Genomic DNA, 17,276 nt, shown 5'->3' with positions numbered 1-17,276 from the left:
ATTTGTTTGTGGCAGCGGGAAGCAATTTACAGAGTAAACAAAACTATAAAGTATGGAAAATACTCAACATATATAATACAATAAAATTAGTTGAGATCGACTTTTGCGTGTTGCATGTCGTTTATTGTTTGGACTGAGCAAACTATTGCATGATGAGGACAGTGACACGGTTGAAAGCTCCAGAACGACTGAGTAAGTAGAGTTGAGAGTATTTAGTCCACAACTAAAGCTGAATCTGCCTGGACCTTTTTAATGATCATCTGCAGACTCTGGCTCAATAATAACCCCACCTGTATGTCATCAGGAATAACCGTTGAGGTCTGTTGTTTTGGGTTTAACGCGGTCACGTGCCGCCAGCCTCAGCGCGAGCCGCTGGTCCATCCCGCCACAGAGGGGAGTCGAGAGCTCTGCTGGGAGCTACATAGTGCTCCATTTTTCAAGATGTCGTCGCTGGAGCAGAGGCTGTCGCGGATCGAGGAGAAACTAAAGCTGGAAAATGAAGACTCTCGCCGGAGAATCGACCTCAACATCGACATGAGTCCGCAGCGAACACGCCCGAGGCCCAGTGAGTGTCCACCGGGGGTTACCGGGGAGACGGTAACGGGCAGAATAGCGGGGGGAAAGATCGGAGAGGCGGAGGGAGAGGAGGGGCTGCTAGCTCCGACGTGCTAACAGGCTAGCTACATAAACAAACACCGACTCCGCTCACTCGCTCCCGTTTCACCGTCACATTACCGACTTAACGAGCGGTGTCTTCTCCAGAGGGAGTAAAGCGAAACGGATAAAATAAAAATGACGTGCTGTCATGAGGTGTCTCGCGGGCATTCGCGTCCCGAAACCTGCTCCGTGTCTCCGTCCTGTCAAACGAGCTAACGCGCTAGCAGCCGGACTGATAGCCAGCTTCAGGCCCCGGCAGTCCGGCTGCTCGCGAGCCCCCTCGGAGGGGACATTTATCCACGGCTCGTGTGCAGGTTCACCTCACTATTGAGCAGCGGGGTTGCGCGTGACTCCTGCGGCAAAGTCATGTATTTCCCCTCCTACTACCAGCTTTGACCCTTGAGAAAACAGCCGCTGGCTCGTGGGAGCTGTTGGATCCGGTTAACGTTCAACAAACGCGTTGGTTACGTTGCTACACGAACGACCACTTCCCAGTCGGTGGTTCGATTCCAGCCTGCTGCTCACTTAGTGTCGTGGTTCAGTTATTGTGAAGTGCGTGTTGTAATAAGATGGTGTGACTTTGGGCCCTTGAACCGTCTGGAGGAGACAAGTCTCTCCAGTCTGACTAGTCCAGCTTGAGGGTCTGCAGCCTCCCTGCTGCCTGACATGTATGAATAAAACAGACAGACTGCTCGTTATCATCTTCCCACCACACGAACACAGCCCTCTTCAGTCACTGACCGGTCAGGGATCATTCTTTCCTGCACAGCATCACTTATTATTATCCCATCGCAGGAGAGTTTGAAAGACGTGCACCCCAAACCAGCTTCTTTCCCTTTTCTGTTTAGGGCAAAATAACGAAAAAAGGAAAGGGTGGTTCTATTCTGTATTTTGGTCATTGTCAACTAATCGTGGGAATAGTCCTCATCTATTCATTACAGTAAACATGGGCACTGCAGTCTATTTCAGCTGATGTGCACCATACGGCGGCTACAAATACTCATTAGGGCGCCAAATGTGCATTAATCTGCAAAAAAATAGGTGCTTCTGTTTGAGTAACGTTCACTAAAAGCTCCAGTGCACTGCTGTTTGAGGAAATAACTGAGCATCATTTTCTTAATTACAACAATATGTTTGTGACCTGCTTTTAAGGATTCACCACTTCACTCGCAACCAGTGGGCATGGGGCTTCATGCCGCAGACGTGGTTGTGGGAAGTATTTGAAAGACGCACTAGCGCTTTGTTGATTTTGGTCTTTTCAAAGGATTTATTGACGATGAGAAAAAGATAGAATAGAGAAGGCACTTATCCTCTAATGTGCACCACTCATATACCAGTGTTTTATTTCTGTGTGATGAGAAAAAGGGACTGATAAAGAAGAAAGTGTTTTTATTTTTTTCTTCCCTATTTGTTATATGATGGAGCGTGCGTGTATATGTGTGTGTGTGTGTGTGTGTGTGTGTGTGGTCCTCTCAGCAGAACAGTGCAGTAATATGCGTGTGTGTGTGTGTGTATATCTTTTTCCCTCCGTCTAGTCATCGTGATCCAGCTCAGTCCTGCTCCAGCCCCTTCCCAGCGTGCAGGTATCATTGAATCCATCGCTCTCTCTGCCACTGCACCTCTCTTTCTCCCTCCCTAAACCCACCTCCCAAAACCTGTCCCTCGTTTCTGCACCTCCCTTATCTCTGTATATCTTATTTTTTGAATCCCATCAAAGATAAACCCAGCCAGTTCCCTACATTTTCAAGAGTTGGGTTTCCTTTATTTGCTCACGTTTGTCTTTTTAAGACTTTTATGCATGTTTCTTACATCCAGTCTAATTAATAGTCTTAAAAAAAAAGTGTATTAACCACAACCTTGAACATGACAGCATAAACATTACTTACAACTTGGTTTCTTATTCTTAATCTCACACCATTATCTGATACGTGAGAACCCCCACTGATGTAGAAGTTAAACCCACGTCTGTGAAACCAGTCCTGATATTTAAGCCCATCTGTCATGTCCATCCTCCCCTCAAGTCACGTCCTCTCTCCATCTTTCCACTCTGACACCTCTCTTGTCAGTGTGTGTGTCGGTGCCAGTGGCAGGGCAGTGTTGGTGTGCGTTGATGTTCACAGTGTGTGTGCGTGTGGACGTGTGTCTGATGATTAACCTTTGTTTTGCTGGAGGCAGAGCGTCACGGTGCATGCACGCTTTTACTGCACGACACGATGTTTTGGGTTGCGTTTTGTCCGACACGGCCTCTAATCCAGCATCCCCACTGGTCCGTCTGCAGGAGTGCCGTGAACACTCCGGTCGCTCTTTCTCCCTCCTTTTCTTTCATGTGGCGACTGAGGGCTTCCTGTCCGAGTCTGACTGACCGACTGTCCGACTTAGTCTGTGCTATGCAGTTTTGGCCGAATTTCTCCTTTTCTCTCCGTTTGATGTTGTTTGGCTGTTATCCGTCGTCTGGCATCCCCCCCTACTCCTTCCTTTTGCAGCAGCACTGTGTGAGCTGGAGGCGGTGCCTGCAAGAATCTATGTGTTTGTGTGTCTCTCCGTATGCCCGTCTGTCCTCACGTCCGTCGTCCGTCTGGAGCCAGCCGAACTCTGGAGATGCGGCCTGTGCCAAAGACTGCCTGAGTCGTTCTTCCTCTCCACACTAACCCCTCCTCCCCTCCACTAACTGAATCTCCCCTTGCAGGCTGATCCGTCCACAGGTGACTCAGAAGAGCTGCCAGCCTTCTGCGACCAAAAAAAACTATAATAATGTTAATGATAACAGCCGCATTGTCCTCTACGTGTTTTCCAAACTGCTGAAAATTGTTAATAAGTAGGTATTTAAACTCCTCTCACACGTAGCGTTCATTTTCTGAGCATTTTGGTTGCGCGCCAGCTCGGCGCCAATACTACTTTAGATTGTCGACCTGAAATTGTTCTCCATTTGAAAACGAGCCGGTGCTTGCTTGCACGTACACCTGATTATTACAAGGTCGGCTGAGTTTTAACATGTCCTTGAATGCATGATTTAGACTTCTCAGTCTACGCACGTAGAACGGGACCTACAACTGTCAGTGTTGACCAGGGTTTTAAAGCCATGTTGCAATATCAATTAGGCCGAGTGGCTCTGTGTGGATAATGTTGGCTACATTTGTACAACTTGGGTTTTATTTTCATTGTTGCAGCCGTTGGTTCTGATAACATTGTACTTGGCGAAATAAATCTCTGACATCTGGGAGCACGGGAACACCGCAAAGAAGAAAATACAAGAAGTTAAATTATGATCTAGATGAAAAAGAAATAGCCAGCTTAGCCAAACGTAAATTGCAGAATTAATACCCAAACCGATTACATTTCACAGATTGGCTTCCTGATCCAGCTTTGACCAATGGTTACAATCTGCATGTGTACAATGCTATCATAAATAATAAAACCATTGGCCGCAGCTAAGGAAAGACAACCCGTGTATTCATAAACCTTAGTTCTCCTCTAAAGACAGTCTGTGGTCGTCTACTTTACCTCACCCTGTGCCATCCCTCGCTGCCTGAGAACGGTGTCGCTTCTGCTTTGAGACAACCGTCCTGTTTGTTTTATTGTCAGGTCGGGACATCGGCAAAAAACAAAAGCAAGTTCATACGGCTGTGATATTCTATGCAGGGTGTAGATAGCGGGGCTGTAGTGGAAGAACTCTTCGAGGCCAGTTTCTCTTGGTGTCTCATCGGAACTCAAATTCAGTCTAAATCATATTCAGTCTGGTATTTTACAACAAATCTTTTACTCATGAGACACAAAGTGTGAAGATTTCAGAAAGCTCACTCACTCAAAGAGCACATTGAGATGTGTCGAACAAATGTAATAAAGCACAAATAATAACACATGATCCCCTTTTGGTGCACAACAGCTTTAAGCCACTAAACGGTGGAGTCAGTGAATGCATGAATAAAACCAGTCATCTTACACCTTCTGGCATGCTGGTCTCGGGCGACAAACGTACTCTGCCATTCGTTCTGTTCTCCGCTCTGTTTCTAATGTGCGATGTCCCCCACAGCCCTCCAGCTGCCACTGGCCAACGATGGAGGCAGCCGATCATCGTCTTCAGAGAGCTCGCCTCAGCACCACCCTTACCCCAGCCGCCCGCGACACATGCTCACCCTGCCCACGCCTCCGTACGCCCTGCAGAAGAGCTTAGAGAAGTATGTGGACCCGTGCGGATGTTCATCTGAGCGTCATCACTGAGGAACCGTGTTCACATATTGTGTTTGTGGTTTAAGTAAACGCCTCCTTTGGTTGAAAATAGCTATACAGGATAGAATTAAATGACTTACTGCTGTTGTGAGATAAGGGGAATTTTTTTTTTTAAAAGAATATTCAATGGATTTTTCATTTAGAATTAATAACTTTTTTGTTTTTAAGTAGAATGAATGAATATAATTAGTATTGTGACTCTAAATGAGTAAATTACAACTATGTGATTTGAAAAATGTAAATAAAGCAACGTTTAAGTATGAATGTAAACATGGAGAGACAATACAGTCACAGTGATCTTATATATATATATATATATATACATATACATATACACACACACACACACAAAAGGCTCTGCCATAAACATGAACCAAGACACAGCAACACACAAACTCTGGAGAGGGGTGGGTGTGTGTGTCACACTGAAACTTACTTTGCGTATCGTTCCGCTCCCTCACATTGTGTGTGATTGTGTTTCGTGTCCACAGTGCAGAGATCGACCAGAAACTGCAGGAGATCATGAAACAGACGGGTTATCTGAAGATCGACGGTCAGGTGAGATGTGACACGTGACGACGCATGTCGAGTTTCTCTCGCCTGGAAATGCGAGTGCCATGTGCTGCATTACATGAGAGGTCATGAGGCAGGGGATATTTGATATTTGCCAGTCTGATGAATCGTATTCCTCCGTGCCATTTATCTCTGTTGTTGTCCAACATCTATGAAAGACGCGTACATGTGCCGCGTTGTTGCACAGGGTGACGTGTTCCTTCATGACGACGAACACGGGCACTGTAGTTTATTTTGAATCAGTCCCACATACTCTGCTACTCTGCTGCTGTAAATGCTCCCAACAGAGTTAAGTGTGTATTAATCCACAGCTGAAAATAGTCCCCAACAAATATACGCGCTACACTACACCTGTTTGCTAGAAACTACAGTGCCTTGTAGGAAATAACTTTTATATTTTTGAGTTGTGTGGAAAGATTCATATTTTCATCAGGAGCCGATGGACGAGGGAAAGAAACTTGTTGACAGTTGGAAAAAGTTTCTTTCCAGAGGGATTTTTTAAACAGTGTGTTCTCCTCAGTGTTCAGAAATAATCTTTTTCACTATGATTAACAAGCAGATAGTGTGTATTGTTAAACCCTGTCAAGGTTAAAACCCTCTAAAAGCACACATCTTGAAGGGTCTTTGAGGAGAGCAAAGAATCTGTCAAGGACAACAACATTATTCTCTCTTTGACAACGACCAGAACATTATAAACACTGAAACAGTGAGATGTGTTGTTTTCATCTGCCAAGATAAAATAGTGCTTAACTATGGGTTGAACCATTTAGTTTTTCTCCCTCCAGCCTTCAGGCCCAGTACCACAGTCCATGCCAATCAGGGTTTGAAGATGGTTGAGAAAACAGTGTGACTCATCATCGCTGATTGTTTTTACTTCCTCTCATTAGCCCAGAGGGTTCGCTGCATCAGGCGCTCGATGAGACGCCACTCGCAGCATCTCAGTCGCACGATGATTTAATTTATACAAAGCATCGTCCCACTGTGTTGCTGGTATTCTGAGACGTGGCCAATGGGGCAGCAGCTTAATTACTCGTCAAAACATTTATTACTGAATGAGCCAGAGGGGTTTACTGTTGCCTCACGAAGCAGAAAATCTGAACTGGCCTCATCTATTTTCAGCCCGGAGTGTTTGCATAGAAACCAGAAAAAAAGATATATTCAGCATGATCCAAAGTCTTGTGTTGTCGTCCACAGCGGTATCCAGCGGAGGTGACGGACCTGATCAGTGAGGGGGAGATCGGCAGCGGGACCTGTGGGCAGGTCTTCAAAGTGCGATTCAAGAAGACCGGCCATGTCATCGCTGTCAAAGTAAGAAGTTTATCAGCACGTCCTTTCCTCTGACATACCCACTAACATCTGAGATGAGAAGCAAAGAGAACAAATGCACAGCTTAGCTTTAGACTCAATGGGACCAAAATGTTTTGTACCCATGTGATACGTTTGTTGTTTGTAGGATCCACATGGGTATAACCCAGTGGATACATAACCCAGAGATAAAAGACAGGCCTCAACAATGATGAAAACAATCTACATTAAACCATAGTACCTAAATAATGTCGCTTTCAGTTTGAAGCTCCTCCTTTTAGTATTGTGTTTGATGGGCTCTGTACAGAACTGTGTCTTTCACAACATTTGGTTTGGGAAGACCTAGATGGCTTTATTTAAATGAATTGAACCCATCTTGACATTCCTTGTAAGCTGCTATAGTGTGTAAGGAGTGTATTTAAGTTGTCTTTGACAGGTAGATCATTTGGAGGGCCACAACTCTCCTTAATGAGCATTGTGTACCTATTGTAGTTATTTATATAAAACAAACAGCAGGAGCTCGACGCTAACCACGGCTTAGCGCTCTGATTTTCTGTTGTGCTCTAATTGTGAATAATTTACCAACACAGTGGCAGTAATAACCCCACATAACGACCCTCCTATTTAGGAGATGACTTAATTGTAGCCGTCCGAGTTGTTTAACAACTAGGCAGTCAGTCGGCTCACCCGAGGAGTCTTTGTTTTGTGATTTTCTAATTGCTTGTTTCTCTCACCAGCAAATGCGCCGCACTGGAAACAAGGACGAGAACAAAAGGATCCTGATGGACCTGGACGTGGTGCTGAAGAGTCATGACTGCCCGTACATCATCCAGTGCTACGGCGCCATAGTTACCAGCGTGGGTGTCCCCAAAATACATACACAAGCACTTTTTTAAACAAACTGCAGCCAGCCTTGGGTTTAGTGTTGCGCAATGCAATGGGACTGCCTTTACTCTTACATGTCAGTAAACTCCCCTGTGGGGCCTCCCGAACTGAACCGCTAAAAGCTGGATGTGTATGTGTGTTGTATACGTGTGCAGACGGATGTCTTCATCGCCATGGAGCTGATGGGAACGTGTGCGGAGAAGCTGAAGAAGAGAATCCAGGGGCCCATCCCAGAGCGAATCCTTGGAAAGATGACAGTGGCAGTAAGTGGCTGAAACACAAAATGCGACACTGCTCACTTGACTGTTTTTTGTTCTCCATATTTTTATCGTGTGTTGTGTCTCCGCTCCAGATAGTGAAGGCGCTGCTGTACCTGAAAGAGAAACACGGTGTCATCCACCGGGACGTCAAACCCTCCAACATCCTCCTGGACGAGAAAGGTCAGATCAAACTGTGCGACTTCGGCATCAGCGGACGCCTCGTCGACTCCAAGGCCAAGACCCGCAGCGCCGGCTGTGCTGCCTACATGGCGGTGAGTGAAAGACATAAAAAACGCAAATCCCAAATACAGGGTTCTTACGGTCATGAAAAACCTGGAAAAGTCCCCAAATCCTAAAAGTTTTGGAAAAGTCCTGGAAATTTGTTATGTTCATGTCGTTCATTTACGCTGAGTTTTAAATAATTAATATGCTTTTAGCAGAAAGACGGTCAAAATGTAAGCAGGGATACGCTCTATCTATAAATGTTTATTCTTTCATCAAACTACTGTCTTATTTATTTGTGTTGTTTAATGTTTACTGTATGCTTTGGAATTCTCAGTTAGTTTAAATGTTTGGTCATGGAAATTTGGTTTAAAGTCATGGAAATCCATTGGTCAAAATGTGTATGAACCCTGTAAAAACACACACACACAGATCACCGTAACCGAGTGTTGCCTGATCTCGTCTTCTTGCAGCCTGAGAGAATAGACCCTCCAGATCCCACCAAACCGGACTATGACATCCGAGCAGACGTGTGGAGCCTTGGCATCTCTCTGGTAAAACATTTTATGACCGTGAAGAAAGTGTACTTGCATGAACGTCAATATCACGTGGATGCGCCGTAAGATACAGAAGCAGCAGCTGAACAGTTGGTGTGTGTGATATTAGGTTGCTGTCTGACGCGCACAGTGTAAACGGAGTCAGCGTGGTGCTCTGATGCACTGACCTCAGACCAGCGTTCACAATGACAAAGCATTGTTTTTGAGGCCAGGGAGGTTTTGCCTCATTTGAATTTGCAGTCGGAGCTTCATCTAGTTACTTCAAAGCTGTGAAGAGAGACATGAGTGCTAATCTGATGACACAGAGCCACAGCAGACCTGAGATCAGCAGCCTCTCAAGTTTGAGAAGAGAAATACAGAACATGCACTGAACATAAATGGTTATAAACGTAAAAAAAAGAGCTAATTATCTGTTATTATTACTATTGTTCTGTATTAAATACATCTGTGGGAGAGACGTGGCCTTATGCACTGTTCGTTATAAGCATACAGGAAGAAGCTGCTTTGCTGTCGATGACGCTGGACGTTAATGGCTCCTTGTGTCCTCTAGGTGGAGCTGGCCACAGGACAGTTTCCCTACAAGAACTGCAAGACAGACTTTGAGGTTCTGACCAAAGTGCTGCAGGAAGATCCTCCTCTGCTGCCTCTCGGCATGGGCTTCTCCCTCGACTTCCAGTCCTTCGTCAAAGACTGGTGAGTACGAATCAGTCAGAGCTCCTCAGGTCATCAGGTGGGGGTATTCGGACTCCATATAGAAAAAGATCTCGGTGCTTTGAGCTACTTTAGACTTCTTCTCTGGAACTAACTCCATGATGACCTGAGATCTGTCAAAATTCAAGATTAAACATATTTCTTCAATCTCATGATAAGCTACTATGTGTGTGCATGTTGGTCAATGCCTCTTGGATGGTGGGTATTTTTTATTGATTTGATGTATTTTAGTCTTGAGTCACTGTTGCTGTCTGCACTTTAATGTAAATCACATTGAATTAACCTGTCAAGAAATGTTTTATAAACAAAGTTGCCTTGCCCTAAAATGTATCGTTTAATATTCACAGCCTCACAAAGGATCACAGAAAAAGGCCAAAATACCACCAGCTGCTGGTAAGAAACCAGTTATACTGAGCAACAAACGATCCGATGAGATTCACCAGAATTACCCGAAGGAGAAATGTGACTAAACCGCCTCCGTGTCTGTCTCCCTCGTCCAGGAGCATAGTTTCATCCGCCGGTACGAGGTGCTGGACGTGGACGTGGCCGGTTGGTTCCAGGCGGTGATGGAGCGCACCGAGTCGCCTCGCAGCAGCCAGTGTTACAGCCATCAGCACCAGCTCCACTCGCTCTTCAGTAGGTAGCCTAGCGCAACCCGCCGCTAGCTTAGCCAGACGCTAGTCTTTGCCAGGCTTTGTCAGTCTGTCCTAGTCTAGCCTAGCGTCGGCAGCTAAGCCGAGCGTTCGCCCCAGCCCGCCTGCCCATCTGTCCACCGGAGAACCTGAAGAGCCCACAGAGGAGAGAACTGATAGATGGATGGCACTGGTTCCGTTAATCAGTGTGTTGAATCTGGACAGACAGACGAGGGAGGGAGGGGGGGGGTGTAGCTTCACGTCACAAACTGTGTGTGTATCTCGTATGCGTTTCCACATTTCTGTCACCTCGTCACTAGTTTGTCACCCGTCTAGTTTGTCCGTCTCAAGCATTGATCCAAGCCGTTGGATTAGTCGACAGCGTAGTCGCTACACACTGGAACAACTACTTTAGCATAAACGTTGAGGAGGACACAACAATTATGCTTCTTCAGGTGTTTCTCCTATCACACATTCTCAGGCTGAATACGTGTGTGTGTGTGTTTTTGTGCGCGTGTGTATGGATAAATATCAAGACACAGTCACTGGTTGGTTTTAATAAGTGTATCGTTCCTCGTAGTTTATTCACCGTCACACTACACCCGTTACACACACACCGTTATGTATTAATCTATTGGCTGTGCTTCATTTTTAACATGCAAGGGTAGTAACTCTCATTAACTTTTAACTGAAATAGCTTTAGAATACCATCATTGTATTTAGCAGCTGCACAATTGGGAAAAACACGATGAAAAAGACTTACAAAAAAATTAGTGTTGCATTCTAGCTTCGTTCATGGTTTTGTTTTTGTGTTCAGACGTAGATGTACTAAAAGAGATGGAGGGATACTAGGAAGAGAATAACGATGTGTTAGAAAGGAGGAGACTCTTTCTAGCAGTGTGGGAGAGAAAAGCGGAGCAAGTAGAAGAAGGGAGTCGTACTCTTGTTGATGAGCATTTGGGAGCTGGAGAAGCCGTTAATAGTGTGAGAAACGAGAGCCAGGCTGCAGGTAAAAATGGGAGCAGTGTTTTTTTTTCATTGAGAAGACAGAACTAATCTTGTACAAAGAATATACATGGAGTAGATCTTACTACCTGTGGAGCTTTTCTTTACTCTCTGTCTGCCTCTGCTGTTGAGTGTGATTAGTGCTCCACGGCGTTACAGACCAAAGTTTAGGTTGTTGTCGGCGGAGGCCAAGAATTTAGACTCGCTTCAGACATCGAGGAGCGGTCTTAAAGCACGTGTTGGTGTTTTTAGAGCCGGGGTCTCAAACTACTACGTCAGATCTGGCCGCACGCGTCAGTCTGTTGTCTTACGTTTTTACTCTTTATAGTCTATTCGGCCTATTGTAAAGTAATTATTTACTTTTTCCAGGGCTGCAAGTAACAATTGCAATCCCCTCCCCCAATCGCTAATCATCTCCTAAATGTTTTTGTAATTAATCATTCATTTGGAAAAAAAATTCCAGAGTCCATGGGTTATTATCCTTTTAAAAAACCTGCTATCTTTTAAGACAAAGAAAAGCAGAACATTTTCACACTTACTGAAATTTGAACAAATATCAATCGTTCTGATTTAATCATGAAATCGTGATCTACCTACCATGATCTAAGACCAGAAGCATTTAAATGCAAATGTCTTTCAGACCCCAAAAAGAAAAGTTGACCTTAAGCAGAGACGGTTTTATTGATTATTTATTTTATTAGAGTTCAGTGCGACAGTTTGCTCTCCCACCTGTGAGGACGTAGGAGCGTTAGCGTTGTGCAAAGAACTCGGAGAAAACAGGTCATGTGACTTTGAGACCCCTGGCTTCATAAACCGGGCACACCGGAACTGGCCATGTGCTTTGAAACTGCGACGTGGAGGTAAGCGGCGTGAGCAGAGGCCCGCTGCCTCTCTCTCGACGGGCCACAGCCCCGTCACGCACCAAACCAAATCACTGCTAGACACGGAGGGAACGGAGAAATGACAACGACGGAGAGAGAGGGAAACCGTTAAGTGTCAGGAGAGCGAGAGATTCAGGAAGGTTGTCAAGATGGAAATGAAATGTCAGAGAGAGATAGAGGCGGGAAGGAAGACAGGGAGGGTAAAGAAAGTGGGATTGGAAGTTAAGGAAAAGTCTGAGACAAACCAGAGTTTGGCGACAGGACGCGACTGTGTGAACGAGGAGAGAGGAAACGGGGAAGGCAGCCAGAGTTTCACAGGACTGTGAAGCACGAGCGCTGAGGCCAGCTGGATATTTGTAAAAAGCTTTCGTGGTGTTGCACCAACCTACCAATTATGATTTTAGCGAGTGAGTTAGCGCGTTGTCTTTGTTTACTGTTCCTGTTTGAACAATGTTATTTATTTACATTGCTACTGCTGCTACTTTGCATTGCTTTAGACGCTGCTGTCACTTCTTTTCCCCAAAGGACAAATACTTTATTCTTTTTTTTTTTTTTTTTCTTTAAAGCCAAATAAGTTAAATAATGCAATGTAAACAATTGTTACCAAATACAGAGCAAGTCTGAAGAGAGCTAAAGCAAGTGAGAGATGGATTAGAAGAGAGAGAGCGGGGAGTAAAAGTACCAACTAACACCAACTATATCGCTCTATGTGCTGGAAGTAGTTCATAGTTTATATATCCTGACGTCACACTAAACTGTACAGCGTCGTGAGATCGGAGGGGAGTCTGTCTGTCCGGATGCTTTTTGACTCAACCAGTCGTCCCTCCATCTGTCCACAGGTCGCCTGCAAGCTTGACAACCTGGACAGTCAACACCAAAGGTGTCCACAACTCAACAGAAATACGAAAGAGCGTTGTTTTTATTGTTATGACTATTGTTATTGACCTTTTATAATTGATTACTCTCAGATATATATGTGTGTGTCATATACTGGACAGTGGGAGACTGGTGCACTAACGCGGGGAGGAGCAATAAAACCAGCTGGCTCATGCCTCTACTCGGTGAATGAGCTCGGCCTGAATCAAGAAGTAAATCCACCTCCGCCCGGCTCTCTGTGAGCCGCTGAACACGGGCGGCATGGCGTCACACAGCTGCTCAGCAACTGGCTTCGTTTCCCAATCCAGCCATGAGAAAGAGCTCCTGATCACAGTAATCACCACACAGCTGGAGGAGAGTAAGTAAGGCTAATAGTTCTAATAGGTCTTTACAAAACAAGTCAGACAAATAACACACCGGGTGGGACATCCTGCAGTTAAAATTAACTACTTTCATGTTTCTGTACTGCAGTGTCTTGTTACTTTTCGGCCGACGTTTACACCGATACTGCTGTATTTGCAACAAGCCAGCGTCTGCCTGGTCAATTTATTGGTCTTGCTCTATACATTTTCCCTTATAAATCACCTTGATGATCCTCAGGCCTACTTTTCCAACTCGGGAAAGAGCAGATCCCCTGCTTACCCCGGTTGAGCGTGAGCCACCTTCCAGACATCAGAAAACCTGAGTCCAGTCCAAAGACGGCTCCCGTGTCTCTTCTTGGTTCAGGCAGATGTGGCTCCGTTAGCTCACTCCCACTACAGCGCTCGGTCTCGGCTCACTGGTATCTGAACACGCAGCTGGTCCCAGTCTCCCGCTGTCGAGGGTCTTTGTTCTGAAGCTGATGTGCTTTTTACGAGCATGCACACACACACACACGCTCGGCCGTGCTGCTCGTGTCCTTTTCCATCAAAATGCCTGATTTAGTGACGGTGCCACGCTCCCCGTGTGTGGAAACAAAACATCTGATTACTAACCAACACACGCACCAAATGTATCACGTTCGACGCAGCAATGCTCCTGCCAATAGTGGCTTTATGTGAGCATTAGCTTGCCTTGGGTGTAAAAAACATCAACCGAGGGGGGTGGGGGTGTGTGTGTGTGTGTGTGTGTGTGTGTGTGTGTGTGTCGTAAACCCATCTGTAAGTAAACCAAATATCATCTTCACTATGCAGTCATTCAAACTACGTCAGCTTGCTTCGATGGGGGTTAAAAAAAAGAAACGCCTCCTGTCCAGACAAACTGGAGTCAGTGTTTTTCTTTTCAAGCCCCCGACTCCCCGTGTGATTAAACATCACCGCCTTCAGATAGTTCACAGAGAAGAGAGAGAGCAAGAGATATGTTTTGAATGAGCTGACAAATATTTAAGGATTGTATTGGGGTTCGGGGAGGGACGCGGGGTTTGTAGTTTTGGGGAGATACAGATAAATGCTGTAAAGTATATGAATTGCATGTTATTTGTCACCGTTGAAACTGCCATTGTTTATTTTTTTCCGTTTGTTGTTTTCTTCCAAGACAACGGTGGGTCGGGCGGGGATGCACAGAACTTTATCCTTATTTATAAGTTTTACACACATAGTCTGTATGTTTGTTTTCGTTTTGAAAATGTTGAATTATTGTGTACTTAGGAAAAGACACACTTTTTTGCCTTTTTAAAAAAAAAAATATATATGTTATGTTCTGTCAACTTTGCAATATATATTTGTTTTCTTCACTTTGGACCCATCACTCGTCGTGGGGGAGGATCTGTATCAATAATAGCCGACTGTGTGGGTGCGTGTGTGTGTGTGTGTGTGTGTGTGTTGTTTATTCGTCTACCAAAAGTCTTTATTGATGGTGATTATTATTATTAGCTTTTATTTTTGTCCATTGTTTTTTTATTATGATTACTCTGATTACTGTCTTCATTATTTTTATTGTTATTATTATTATTCAGGGCAAAGATGACACCAAATTGAACAAAGAAATAAATGGTGATCCCAGACAGTGCTGAGATCTGGACATTGTTGTCCGTCTTTCTGAGGTTTTTTTTACTGGCGAGGTGGAGCAACGGCTTTAGTGTCTGTCCACCTTATTTACACCGTCACAAAAAGATAACCTCTGAACTGAAAGTCTAATAGTATTTTTTTATTATTATATGTTGTTTTCCTTTGATCAGATATCATGATCGAATTTATTTCATGTTACCCCAGTTTGGGTCAAAAAGTATGTGCTGTTATTTAATTTCTTTTTTTCTCATCCCTGCCCAATGCTTTTTGATTCTGTTTTTGTATTCTATTTCATGAGTATTATTCTATTTTTTTAAATTCTTTCTGGTTTGTCTGATGCTGTATTAGGGAGCTGATTGGTCAAATACCAGAGTTATTTTCTTTCCTAATGCTGAAATGTCTGATGTTGCACTTGTGATGGGTTTTATTTAGTTTTAGTTTTGTTTTGCGTTGCAGATTTGGGATTGTTGTGCAGAGAGGAGAATATCGGGTGTTTTCCTTATTTCCTTGAAGTCACAGCAGTTATTTTATCAATCATAGATCTGTGACACAGAGCAAGAAAAATGATTCAACAGTGTATTTTTTTCACTGATATTTATTTATTGGTCATTTGTATGTTTTTTTTGGTTTGTTTTATTTTGGTTTCATGTGAATTGCTTTTGTGTGGAGGGCAAACAGGACTCGACATAGAGGAGTAGCCTCTCATTGGCGTTTTACATTGTGTACAGAAAGCTAAATATTGTATCCAGCCATCACACTAACGTACAGTCTATAAAGTAACAGATCGAAATAGAAACCTACAGCACAGTAAGGTGCACTGTTTCTGGCTTTACTGTGTCTGTCCGACTTATTTTGCTTACTGTTTACCCTCAGAAGGCCCCAACAAACAAACTGCTCATGGTTTACTGTAGCCACGGCATGATAGTGCTTTGCTCAAACTCACAGTTAAAGCTTGTATTGTTTGAATCGTGTATGGTTTTTAATCTGAATGCCAGCTACAAAGCAGACTAGATTTGTTTGTTTTTTTAGCTGAAGGTATTCCAGCTGATGATAACTACTATGATAGTGGACGGATTGGCTCGTTTTTAACCTGCACTCTGTTAGCGAGGTGGGACACGCCTGCTTTGAAACATCATTGAGGTTTGTTGCTTGTTTTCTGTTTCTAAATGCAATCTAGATTGCATGATTTTGCTAGTTTGCAGGGTGGGGGAAGGATTGACTGTCGTCTCCGCTGTCGCAGTTCAAAAGCTTCTTGTATGTACGACATCACGGATTTATTGTCTCGACAGTCGTATCAATCGACACGGCTTTTGTTTTGTTTCCTCTTTTTTGTTTTGTGTTTTGGATGTATTCTATCCCCCTCCTTCCCCCAGCCTCATTTCAAACAGAATAAATGCCATTATATTGTGAATACCTCAGGATTTTTTTGGAGAAAAAAAATAATAAAACACTTAAAAATCAAATAAATAAAAGCTCATAAAAAGTTTGTGTCATGGTGGCTTTCTTTTCTTTCTTTTCCAGAAAGAGGGTTTCATTACGTTGTGAAGCAGTAAACATGTGTGTACAGATATAAAGGACAATTCTGATTTATTGATTTGCATTACATTACGTGTTTTACAGGCGGTATAGCACTCCTCGTTACAAATAAACGGATGTAAATTGACTATATTCAATATTCTCAGACTCAATAAAAGTGGAATTTCCTGTTTTTATTTTCTACCGGGCTTCGATAAACAAATGTCATTACTGGCTTTACTAAAATGAACATGCAGTTAAAAAATGCTCCAAATGTGGGCCACGCTTCAGTTTGTAATTGACAGCTTCGTCCACTGCAGGGTGCCCTATTCATACAGACTGATGGCGCCAGGGTGCTGTAGGTGCCATGTATCGCACACACACACGCAGAGGAAAATAGTGAGACATCTTCTGACACTGTTTCAAATCAACCCTGAGGTTTATTAGTGGGGCAGCAGGTGTGATCGATGGACTGGAGTTGTACGTTTGTTGTCCCGTTCCTCTAAAAAAAAATAACGTGAACTCACTGTCGGTCACATCTGTCTTCTATACACCGAACACAAGCAGGCCGATGTGCTCAAACATGTCAGAATAAACTATCATGCAGTCCTCTGACTACAGTCCACCACCTTACTTCCTGTTACGGCATCTCCCCCCCCCCCCACCCCCCCCTGTGAAATTCACCACAATTACCAGCATGACTCAACTTGACATGACTCGACTCTGTTGCTTCTCCTTGTCGAAAGCTTACTCAACAACAGATGAAACATGTTTGAATTAACCAGAAGCACTTGTTTTAATGGTATCCACACTCTTAGTGTGTGTATTATACAGAACAGTATTATCATCCGACACGGAGGCCATTATGAGGTGTGTGCGTGTGTGTGTGTGACAGTTTCCCAGTCCTGAAGTGAGCAGCAGGAAGCTGCCTTCTATAGAGGCAGTGTACGAAAAGACTGTGCCCTGTGGCTGCAGAAATGAACCT

The 17,276-nt window shown here is 44.1% G+C and overlaps 1 protein-coding gene across 1 annotated transcript; it reads left to right on the top strand.

Moving 5' to 3' along the window:
- Positions 1 to 441: 441 nt before the first annotated feature.
- map2k7 (mitogen-activated protein kinase kinase 7) lies at positions 442 to 10,041 on the top strand (the record flags this gene model as incomplete). Its single annotated transcript, XM_079219684.1, has 12 exons — positions 442 to 565; positions 2,193 to 2,240; positions 4,688 to 4,832; positions 5,376 to 5,442; positions 6,652 to 6,765; positions 7,500 to 7,619; positions 7,803 to 7,910; positions 8,000 to 8,179; positions 8,603 to 8,683; positions 9,237 to 9,379; positions 9,745 to 9,790; positions 9,898 to 10,041. 12 exons carry the CDS (start codon positions 442 to 444, stop codon positions 10,039 to 10,041), a joined length of 1,320 nt encoding a protein of 439 aa, XP_079075810.1.
- Between the last annotated feature and the right edge of the window lie 7,235 nt (positions 10,042 to 17,276).

Source organism: Taurulus bubalis (assembly GCF_910589615.1).
Source record: "Taurulus bubalis genome assembly, chromosome: 6".
Taxonomy (NCBI): Eukaryota; Metazoa; Chordata; class Actinopteri; order Perciformes; family Cottidae; genus Taurulus; species Taurulus bubalis.
Note: the sequence above shows the minus strand (reverse complement) of the source record. Positions and strands in the feature narration are given on the sequence as shown.